The sequence below is a fragment of the Vulpes vulpes genome, chromosome 15, assembly GCF_048418805.1.
Source record: "Vulpes vulpes isolate BD-2025 chromosome 15, VulVul3, whole genome shotgun sequence".
Taxonomy (NCBI): domain Eukaryota; kingdom Metazoa; phylum Chordata; class Mammalia; order Carnivora; family Canidae; genus Vulpes; species Vulpes vulpes.
In genome coordinates this window covers 71,887,729-71,900,277 of record NC_132794.1, presented here as the reverse complement: position 1 = coordinate 71,900,277, position 12,549 = coordinate 71,887,729, and the positions used below count along the sequence as shown (strand labels likewise).

Sequence of the window (12,549 nt, the reverse complement as noted above, 5' to 3'; positions counted from 1 at the left end):
AAGCATAAGATACAAAATGTATCATATAACTTATGATACATGTTAAGCTAAAAAGGCATGAAAAGACTATCAGTGTAGACAATTAGAAATTGTCTAACATTAACAAATATATTCAAAGTACCTCAGTGAAATTAAAAATAACTGACTTAAAATTCTCTCAATTCTAATTTAAACTTTACAATAGGGATCCCTGGGTGGCGCAGCGGTTTGGCGCCTGCCTTTGGCCCAGGGCGTGATCCTGGAGACCCCGGATCAAATCCCACATCGGGCTCCCGGTGCATGGAGCCTGCTTCTCCCTCTGCCTATGTCTCTGCCTCTCTCTCTCTCTCTGTGTGACTATCATAAACAAATAAAAATTAAAAAAAATAATAATAATAAACTTTACAATAAAGTTTAATTATAATGTGTTGTATAAGTTTAACATTATAACTATGTGTGTAAAAATAATTACTATAATGTCTGTCAAGTTCGCATTTCTACTGTTTATAACAAAATTTAGATACATGTAAACATCATCTATTCACTGGTACTTGAAATTTATATTACTGAAAATGAAAACAGCAAGATACATTAATTAAGACCAGAAGAGAATTTGGTCTCAAATCAAATAAAAGCTACCAACAATTTTTCCTTTTAAATTTCAAATGATGTTCACTATAGCACGGTTTTTGGCAGCAAAAAAAACTAGAAAAATTTGTTTTTTAATAGGGGATGTATTTAAATCATGGAATAGTATACACTCTTTTAATAAGAAATGAGCTAGAATGTATGAGTATGTATATATATACATACACACATACACTATGTGTATGTGTGCATGCATAGCCTTCAATTAAAAATGTGAAACAAGATAGAGATGTCTCTATTGGAGGGAGAAAAGGCAAGTCATGGAATATGATGAAAATATGATTCCTTCTTGAAAAACAAGACATATAGTTTGTTTATATATGCATGCACACTAAACTAATGAGGAAAAGACTGACATTTCATTTTTTATAATGAGCACGTATATGTTTTATAAGCATACAACAGGTTCTTGACAAATGTTAGATTCCCTTATTAGAGCTATTTTAAAAATACAATAATGTGATATAAAATTCATGTTGTTTGAAAAGGATTCCTATAATCTTAATTTATTCAGGTAATTCTGTTAAATATAATTAAAAAAAACATTTCCCAATTCAAAGAATTTCAGTATGTTCTCGAAATTTAACACTAACCAATCCCCCAAACTGAAATGTTTACTGATTTATAAACAAGGGTCAGCAAACTTTTTCTGTAAAGGTGAGACAGCAAATATTTTAGGTCTTGCAGACAAATGTGGTCTCTGCTACACATTATTCTTTTTGTTCTTGCCTCTGGTTTTTTTACAACCCTTTGGGAATATTAAAAACAAAATAAAACCAAAAAAAAAAACCCAGGTTATTATAATTATTATTATTCACAAAAAACAGACAGCAGGCTGGAGTTGCCTTGCTGGCCACAGCTTGTCAACCACTAATTTACAACAATAAACCAGCACCTGGACATCACATATTTTAAATATGACAAAGGTATCAAGGATCACAATACTCAGTTTTATTCTATGTTAAATAAAGTAAGGTTAAAAAAAAAAAAGAGGTAGTATTGGCGAAACTAAAATTACAAGTTGATTAATATAGTGAATTCTATTAATATGCTAAACATTAATCAAACAATGGTAAAACACAATTAATAAAATTTCATTCAAGTATTCATATTATAAAACCATGATCATGTGTGCACCTGCAAAGCACACATATCCACTTGAAAAAGTCAGCTGAAATTGAAATACTACACATCAAAGCTCAAATCCCCTTTTATAATAATTAAAACCATTTACTCATTTAAATAACCAAAACTAGTCAGTCATTTGTTTTAGATGTTATCAACCCTTGAAAATTAACAACTGAATTCTGAGGCTGGTAGTATTACTAGAATTAATTTTTTAATTTGTAAGAGTTATAATAAAAATATTAATCAATAATCTAAAAAATTACACTTTAAAGGTTTATTACATTCTTGGAAACTTTTTAATATTTACTGTGTCAGCAACCATCACTGGAAACTTGACTATACTTTTTTCTTTGCCTAAAACATAGCTTTTACATATTTGATTTTGTCTAAGACTGAAAGATCCTTATTGTAATCTGAATGCTACTATCAAAGGAAAATTTCATTATGAATACTAAACTGGGTCAAATTGAAACTATCTCCCCACCCCACCCCCCTCAAGTAACCAAATAACCATTATAGAATAATCTTACCTAGACTGGTGGGTTTTATCAGTTCATCCAGTAAATCATAAAATGGTAATTTTTGAAGTTTTATATCCGGATGGACTGGGTGAAGAGCTGATGTAAGATGTGGGAGTTCCAGTTCATGTTTAGGTCCCAGAAGAGAAACAGGGAGTAACGGTGATGATGCAGGGTGACCATCGTAAGTGAGCTGTGGAATGGTAGATGGAGACAAAGCTGCTGGCATAGGACTTGAATGGACATTGGGGATGGACAAGTCCGCGGGCGTCATGATTTTCTGGGGGAACCTCCGCCTATAGAGTTCTTTAATTTTCATTTGCACAGCAGGACTGCAGCCAGCCTTTAGCAAATGCAGGGCTTTTGTGAGAAGTTCGTGTTTGCGTCCGTGCTTGTTTCTCCCCGCGTAGCCCAACAGTACTTGGAGTTCAGAAACTCTAAGGCTCATAACCATTTGCTTAGAGACAAAACAAAATGTAAAATGTTAGTATTCCAATAACATATTACAATTAAACAGTATAAATTACAATTAATACTTTGTTATACCCTTTCTCCTCATGGTTTGTTCAGTTACAGCCAATTCTAGTTATTTCCAACTTCAAATAAGTAACCAAGAAAATTTAATACTCATAAATTCAGTGACTTCTACCCAGGGTTATGAAAGATGTAAGAGGACATATATACCGGGTAGAACCACATCTCACCTCATTCCACCACTGTTTTGAGACAATTATCAGCTATTAATCAAGCACTTAGTGAGTCTCCAGGAGAGTGTTGAGTGCTATGTGGATGGCAAAATAGAATGATGAGCCCTCAAGAATATTTGTTTTCTTGGAGGGAAAGTCTATAACTATATGTTAAACACATAAATAGCCTACCTCAAACACCAGATGCAAGCAGGATATAAATAACATACTATCACAGGGCACCTGGATGACTCGGTTGAGCGTCAATCCTCAGCTCAGGTCATGATCTCGGGGTCCTGGGATGGAACCCCACGTTGGGCTTCCTGCTCAGCCGGTAGACTGCTTCCCCTTTTTCCCTCTTCCTCTGCACCTCCCGTCCACCACCACTTCCCATGCGCACATGCTCTCTTTCTCAAGTAAATAAAATCTAAAAAAACATTGGTATTACATTCTATGCTGACCCTGAATTTGTACGACTTAAAAACTACATATCCTTTTTGACCCATTATTTACCAGATATACTTGGTATTTTCATATGGGTTGACCCTTAATCTATATTATCTCCACAAGGTGTTATACCCTTCCTTCTTTACACATGAAGAAACTTTACAGTTAAGAAAGGTCAAACAACTTACCTAAGGCCACAGAGCTACTAAGTAGCAATCAGGATTCAAATCCAGATATGTATGATTCTAAAGCCCATGCTCTTTTCACTAAACCTTTAGGAAAGGTTTTAGGAAAAGGACAAAGCTGGAAACAATATTGACTCTCTCCACTGGCAAGGCCACTGCTAAAAAGTCTAGGAATTCAATCCACATGCCATAATGTAGAAGGTCGTAATAATGAAATCTATTTAACTTGTTTAACTCTTTGTTCCCAAACCTGTTTGGTCACTGTTTCTCCTTTTTCTCCAATTACTAAAAGACTACCAAAAAGAAATGCCCATGTATACAAATCCTCTCATTTTAAAGTGGAAGAAAATGGAATCCAGAGAGAAGAAAGGGTTCTTACCCAAGATCATATAGTAGTAACAGTAGGATCCTCACTTGACCACCACTGACAGGGAAGTGTTAGAGTAGAAGACACATATAAGTTTATCACGGGCTCTCTATTTCCCCAGCTGTTTTATCCCTCACCTCATACCAAATAGCAATACACAAAAGATAAAATGCCTTTCCTAATTCACTGCCACTCCTTGAGAGGCCACCCTACCTCAGCCAATCCTCTGGAAGCTCTTGAGAGAGTGCATAACAAGTAAAAAAATCAAATAGAAAACAGGGTATAAAGAGCTTTATGTACAATATAGCTAGTAATCAAACATATATGAGCCCTTCCCCTACTTTTCTGGCCTGAAAAATACTGTATTTCTTCAAATTCTAGCTTTTGTCAGCCTTAGTCTATTAGGCCTGGCAACATGAATGACTCTTTTCTCACTACTTTTACTAGCCATTTTTCATATCTTTATTTAGCACTTGTCTTGCTTTATTACAATTTTCTATTTGCACAAGCAATTCCATGACCAGTATGAGGTCTTCTAAGTCACAAGCTAATGTCACCCTCAGCATCTAACACTAGGGCCTGACAACAGTACAAACTCATCAAATACCTAGGCAATGAATAAATAAATGAATGAAAAAAAACAAAATAAACAAGGCAGTCACACCAGAAGAAAGGGTGGAGTAGAATCTACAATGGTGAAGTCATATATGTAACTACAATACAAATGCAAATGAACTCCCAAACTCTTATGTCCCATATAAGGCACGCAAAGAAATACTATAGGCCTTAAAAATAAAGTCTACCCTAAATCCTACAAATGTTTCCCTTTTTTAGATATGATCAGAAATAATTACTAACTATAATGAGAGCTGGATATCAATTTCTCCCTACTCTCCAAAATGTCCTAAGAGTACAAAATAGTTTTAAAGATTTTTATGACTTATTTTAAAAGGAACTGGCACTTCAACTGAAAATAAGCAAGCATTAATAAGTAAGCTTCTGCTTTTGTAGAAATAGCAGAATTTTATGCTACTGAGATTATCGGTTAAAAAAATTTAGGTTGGGATTGGTCAAATGTACCTCATTTTTATACAGAAAGTAGTATAAATTTTAGAAAGAGAAGGATGTCTTTCTACTTCAATTGCATTCTCCTAGGTCAAACACAAACAAACCTGAAACTCAGTGATCATCACAGCCTTTTCAGTGATGACAGTTTTTGTCCTTACTCTATGGGTGTTAAAGATTTAAATGCAGCATAGATGTATTATCATCTTACTTATATGAAGAACACATTGTCAATTCACCTAAAATCTCTTGCTTGATGGCCAAAAGAAAAAATGACATAAAGTATAACTTTTTACTTATACTTTACTTTTTACCTTTTTTTACAGGATGTGTAATTAATCATAATTATGAGGCAGATACCGTCCTCATTCTACAGATAGGGAACCTGAGGCCTAGGCAAATTAAAAAATTTGTTGAATATTGTATAAATACTCCAAATGTTGTGCTCTTACACTGATACCATCTTTTAGAGGAAACAAACCACATGCCTTTCAATTAGGAAAGAGAAACACCTTTTAAAAGACTAATTGATTTAACATTCAATCTCCATTTCAAGCTTCAATATTTTGGCTTTACAAAAATTGGTTCAGATAAGAAAAGAATGCATCTGGATTCAAATTAACCACTGCAGCTTAAAATCAGGTTTAGTGAAAGACGGGGTTCTATCCATTACTATTATTGGAGCAGCTGCTGCATACTCTTAAGGACTGTAATAAGCATGCAGTACTTAAAAAAAAATAAAATAAAAGGGGGCGGGAAACACAAACATCTGAAGTATCACTCAACCGAAAGGCTTCGGAGAAGCATGGAGCAATCAATTCACAATGCAAAGTGTTGACAACACAGAGGAAAACTAAACACTCACATCTAAGATGTTAAAACGTGATATACTTTAATCTGTCATGTGTTTAAAAATCTCCATTTGTTAGCACTACAACAAAATGAATATTTATAACTAAGGATAACATCAACCACTGCTACTGCTAGAAATCATTACCTCCTCAAATAGCATTCTGCTGACTCTACATCCCCAAATGATAGTTGTCAGAACCCTAGGAAATTCAGAATGTCTGAGAAATGTACATACTCTGTACAGAAAGCATTCTGTGAGGGGCATCTTTTTAAAATTATTTTTTTTAATCAAACAGACATGCACACAGTTTAAAAAGTCAAATAGTGTGAGGAGAAAACAGATGCCCTTTGCCCTATTCCCACTTTTCACATCCCTGAGGCAATCTCTTTCAAGTTTTTTTGGCAATTTCTTCTGGCATTTTTCACTATATTCTATACAGCAGGTCTATGTTCTTAAATTTTTTCCTTCTAGGAAAAAATTAACCTATTATAAACAATAACTTAGGTTTAGCTCTGTGATACCTCTACCACCATGTTCCCATTATAAGTTTTGGTTGAACTAATTGTTTACATTATTACTATGGCTGTAAATAATTACAGTTGAGCCAAAGTACATTATGATTACTCTTCCTTTTCGGTGGGAACTTGGCTTTCCTTTAGTTAAAAACTGCACCATTTGTGCATTTGCTTTGTTTTCTAGGTTAACCAATTCATCTGCAAACTGATAATAAGTTTCCTTTCAACATACTCAAATACATCAGGTAAATATGTTTTCATTTCTTTCTTAAAAACATGCCTTCTGTATCCCTCCATCAAGTTCCAATTTAGACTGCTTACTCTAAACCTGGTACACAACTATTGTCATATAATTTCTCTTCAACTTATCTTGGTAATTTCCCTTTGTCTCTTCCATATCGGATCAATTTCATTGATCTCACTTTTTCCTCTTAGTTTTCTCTTTTTAGTAAAGTATTTCTTCCACTAGCTTCCTAAGAAGGAACTGAAAGCTATGGTTTATTCTTTGCATTGGCCAAAAACATATTCATTTACTCACACTTAATAATTGAGTTTGGCTCAGTATATGAATTCTAGACAGGAAAGCAGGTTCCGTCAGAATTTTAACAACCTTTCCTCATTGTCTTCTGGCTTCTGGTGTTGCTGTTAAGAAGCTTGGAATCATCCTGATTCCCAATCCTTCACAGTTGCCTATATATCCCCCTAAGGAAGCTTATAGAAGCTTCTTGGGATACCTGGATTCAGTGAAGCGAATGACTTTGGCTCCGGTCATGATCTCAGGGTCCTGGAATCCAGCCCTGTGTCATGCTCTGTGCTCTGCAGGGAGTCTGCTTCTCCTTCTCCCTCTGCTCATGCACTCCCTCTCTCTCTCTCTCTCTCTCTCTCTCTCTCATATAAATAAATGAAATACTTTTAAAAAGGAAAAAAGCTTCCTTCTACATGCTCTGCAATTTTGCAATGTTGCATCTTGGGGCTGGGTTTTTCCATGGGGTTTGTTTTTGCTTTCATTGTATGGATTGGTAATTACCGAGTCTTTTAAATTTAGAGATGCATGTCCTTCCATCCTGGGAGGTTTTCTTACTTCATCTTTTTTCTAGTCTCTTTCTTGTGTGCCTATTATTTAGGTACTAGCCTTCCTGGAGCAATTCTCCAATTTTCCTTTACTCTGTTTTGTTTTGTTTTGTTTTGCCCTTGCATTTTACATCTCTTGCATTTAGTGCTATTTTCTGAGAGATTTCCTCAATTTGATCTTCTAACGCTTCTATTAAAAATTTCATTCCCGGGGCAGCCTGGATGGCTCAGTGGTTTAGCACTGCCTTCGGCCCAGGGCCTGATCCTGGAGACCCAGGATCGAGTCCCACCTCAGGCTCCCTGCATGGAGCCTGCTTCTCCCTCTGCCTGTGTCTTTGCCTCTCTCTCTCTCTGTCTCTCATTAATAATAAATATCTTAAAAATTTTTTTTTTCATTCCTATGAGCTCTGTTGTTTGTTCCATGCCTTTTTTCTTTGCTTTTCCCACTATATTTTGCTCTTATTTTTCATGAATGGAGTATCTTATTTTCTCTCTGGTGATATAAATAAATAGAGTGTTTGACATTGTTATTTTCTTCTGCTGCCCACATGGTCTCTGGAACCTCTAGGTTCTTTTTCATTATCAGCTTGGTCTGTCTTTCATGACTGATGTTTTCCTCAAATGACAGGGGATTGCTAGCTGTACATTTTTATTTAAGAGTATAATACTAAAAACATGATCAAATGATCTGTGTGAGTGAGTAGACTCAGGTACTCCATTCTAGGTAGAGCAGGCAGGAATTTGGCTGTTTTGAGGATTCTTTCTTTCCTTTTATCTCATCACTCCTGATAGAGGAATCCTCCAATGTTCTGCTTTGGCAGTATAGGACTGGCTTCCAGTGTTCTCAGGATAATGAGGAGGAAGGAAGGGGAAGTTCTCAGGATTCAAAAAAGAAGACATTTCAACTTAATCCCCTTTTAAGATATGTAAAATTTTACACACACACACACACACACACACACACACACACACACACGAGCCTATGAGAACACCTATGCCAACTACAGAAGCAGGGACCACATTCTGATAAAGATAAATACCAACAATATTTAGTACTACAGACAGACTTTTTTTATAATTAAAAAAATTTCCAGTATTATTGTTTCTTTAGTTATGACCCCACATTATTAAAGGTCATACATAAATTGTGAATAAGAATTAAGTACTTCCTGTTGAGCAACATAATTACTTTCGTTCACACATCCCAATGCAAGAGTTTAGAAGATTAGTTACAATAAAGCAGACTCTATATTATGAATCTTTATCTGGTATCAATTTATAACCAATAGTAAACCAAAATGAATTCTGAACACAGGCAAATTAGGCATTTAACGACATTATATTTCATTTATACTTTTGCTTTCTATCTATAACAGCAATCATCAAAAATTCTATAATTGCATAAATTAAAGCCTGTATAGTACAACAAAAATATATTATTATTTTTAAAGTCAGATGCTTCATCTAATGAAAATGACTTCTGCATCATTTCTAATCCTCTCCATTCAAAATAGTTAATAAGCAGCTATATTAGTAATCGGTCAACAATGTCCAGTTCAACCAGAAAACCTAGTTAGACAGTTTCTACTAAAGCAGCAAATCAGGATGGTTATCTCAATAATCTTGTTCAACCCAATTTCTCATTTTGTATTTATTTCTCAATATAAGATAACTGAAAAGTGACCTCGAGGGCCTATTCCTCTAGTTGATCTTCTCCATTTTCTCCTGGTCTCTATTCCATCATACCAGCTGCATTTAGTCCCACCTAATGACAAAATATGGAGATCATGCTCTCCTTTAAGCAAAATACAAGCTTAGTACTGTTAGATTGGTGTAACATGGCTTTAATTTCTGACAGATCATTTAAACATCATTCCCAGTTAGGCACTACCACATTTCATGAAACATATGGATATGTCCTTCAAAAGGCTCCTTCCAGATGACAACCTGGATATTAAAAATAATAAACCTAACTCAGAACATTTTAAAATTTGAATATTTTTTCTAATAAAAAAACAAAGTTTAGAGTGTAAAATTCTAGCACATTGCCAAACTTCTTGGGCAATGGTAGGAAAAGTATGACTCTTATTTAAGTATAAGGCTGTTCTGCACACAGATGTTCAATAAATGCTTTCTGGATCAATGCACAGCTCCTAAATGAGTATGAAGAAAAAGGGAATACAGGAACAATGAACACATAGAGAGAAGTTAGTCTTCAGAGACAGACATGCATAATTATCATATTAATTCGATTCTCAAAACTTACTGAACACCTACAATGTACTATGTATAATATCAGTATATATAGAATTTGGATTCCAGTACCAAGTTGATCACTAATTTACTGAATCGCAATCTTTCACAAGGTACGTTTTCTCACTTCAAAAAATGAGAGATTAACTAGAGGTTTTCCAAGGCTCCTTTAAAATTCCAAAATTCTGTAATGTTATAACGCTATTAAATGAAATCTTTCTTCTCATCCTTCTACTCTCCCATAGTTAAGGAAACAGAAACAATCTGTATCGTCAGTGAATCTAGGTTAGTAAGATTTTCAATCAAAATTCTGAGTGTCATTTACATGGACTGACAGAATTAAAATAATGATACATCTAATATATGTTTAATGCTTACAATATGCCAATCACATACTAATTATAGTAAACATAATTAACTTATTTAACTCTCACATGAACCCAAGAAGACAGACCATTATTATTCTCATTGCATGAACAAGAAAACTGATACTAAACCTGAAGTCAAACATTTAAATAAGTGATGGAGACAGGGCTCAAACCTGACCTGACTCCAAAGCCTAAGCTCATGAACACTAACCAACAGAAGTGTCTTATCACAAATCTCAGCCAGAACAGAATATGTGTTACACTGGGACATGGGGCATTAAATGACATAAGGAACTTAAACTATACAGAGTAAACAAGCATATTTGGGAGCAGTAAAAATGTCAAAAAAAAAATAGTGTTTAAAGCTATCCCAGTAGCTGCCTTTGGAACAGATGAAACAAAAAAGACTAAGGAATAAGATCTCTAGCTAAAATACAGAGCAACAAGAATTATTTACGTACATATAAGGCAAGAAGGAAATGTGACAGTCAACACAGAAGAGACAGGACTAAGAAATATTGCAAAGAAAAACTGCAGGTCACATGCAATATTCCAGCTACAGGTACCTCTTTTCACAATTAATACCAGACGTGATCATGAGAACAATCACCATTCACTTTTCAAATAAAATCTAGCACTTGAAAATAATAAGCAGGGCTTGAAGAAATTTTAATTTGTCAAATTATAAAAGATTGAGGATTCTTTTCCAAACTCCCCCAACCAAAAGCAAGCAAAACACTGCAAGTGCAATTGGGAATACCATCTCATCTAATTTAAGTTTCAAACAAAAAGAGAAACTATGAAAGAAACCGTATATTCTATTTGAGAGAAAGGTAAGAAGACTAAAATGAGGAAAAGACAAGTATGAACAAAACAAAAACTGAGGGGGGAAATGCATTCTATATTAAACAAAAAGTCTTTAAATCATAGCTTTCTAAGTCCCAGAAAAGAGATTAAGGTGAAGCCCTTGAGGGAAACTATCAGGGAAACTATTTCAGAGTAACAGGTGTAACCTACTCAAAGTTACAGAGCTAGCAAGTAATGGAGCCCAACTCAAAAGTCAGATGCCAAAGTCCACACAATGCTGCAGAGTACTGACAATGACAGACACTATCAGATAACTGGAAAATGATAGTTTTTGGAAATAGGAGAATCAGAACATCAAATAAAACTTTAGAAATCTTCTAATCCAACTCTTCATCTAATAATACAGTTTTACTATAACCTCCTTAACTGATGGTCTCCCAGCCTCTGCTGAAACTCTTCTGAGACTTCACAACCTAATAATCTTAAAGCAACCTACCTTACTGAAAAGCTCTATGAATCAAAATTTTCTTTTAACTCCAACCAATGGTTTTATAAGTTTGTCCTATTGGTGTTCTACAAAGTCTATTTTTTTAAAGGTGCTAAGAGGATTATTTTCCTTCAACAGGCTTGGTTTCTAGACCTCTTCCCACCCTGATCATTGTTCTCTGGAGCATTTTGCAGTCCACTGTACTCAGAGCGATTGAAATAATCCAAGTAACAGCCTAATCTTGAATATAGCAATATTACCTCTCTTACTATGAGCACAGTATTTCTACCAATGTAACCTAATAAGGCATTTGCAGTTTAGGCTGACTGGTTTATTTTACCTGCACAAGGGGAAGGATGTGGTATGTATTATGTTTTTGTTTCAGCAATGAAGAGGAGTTGCATCCACATCACAGTTACTCATACTAAGCTTAAAGTTAACTAAAACCTTTATTCGATTTTTTTTGTTTTACGTGAACTGCTTTTACATTAAACCTCCTCATGCTTTAATACAAATTTTTTAAATCTAAAAGTAGAACTTCATATTAGGTGCTGTTAAACTTCACTTTTTTCCCAATTCATCATTCCAGCCTTTCAAAACCCCTCTGACAAACCGTCGTCTCCACCCTCTACTGCAGCATATACAGTAAATATACAGGTGTTATAAATTATTGATTTTCTGGTCTATGTCCTCCCCTATACTTTGAGCTTTTCAAAGACAAGCACTTATCTCTGTACCACCTATGTTAAATATTGTACATGACACTTGCAAGTGCCCAGGAGATGATGAACCAACTCCCTTTGATTCTGTCATCTAACATACTCTTCCCAGGGCCATCTACAAAACCAGAAATAATCATACAGGCCATTCTTTAAACCTGGGATATAACAGGGTCAAGACTACAGAGCCCTGTGGTACATCATGAGATTCCCCTTCAGATAACAATAAAGTTTAAGGTTACAAATAACATTACTCAACTACTTAGGATGCAGATGACTATTTTTCTCCAATATTCCCCAATCTTAAGGTTATTATTCAATACACTCTGTCCAGGGTGTCCAAGAAAAATAATTAAAGTTATCATATTTCAGTCCTGATTTATAGACTTGCTTTTCAGAGAAAAATAAGCTTAGAAAACATGTCCACAAATGTTCTAAAAGCCTTGGGTGGGG

General features: G+C 34.8%; 1 protein-coding gene across 4 annotated transcripts in view; it reads right to left on the bottom strand.

The window, feature by feature from the left end:
* PIAS1 (protein inhibitor of activated STAT 1) overlaps positions 1-12,549 on the bottom strand; it is a 114,074-nt gene that overhangs the window by 82,147 nt on the left and 19,378 nt on the right. For 2 of the 4 annotated variants that reach the window (XM_026013347.2, XM_072738917.1), the window contains exon 2: positions 2,286-2,730. In XM_026013347.2, coding sequence (XP_025869132.1) covers positions 2,286-2,730 — 445 coding nt within the window. Of the gene's footprint in view, positions 1-2,285; positions 2,731-3,151; positions 7,420-12,549 lie in introns of those variants that run through there. The other 2 variants (XM_026013274.2, XM_072738918.1) reach the window with 2 other exon arrangements.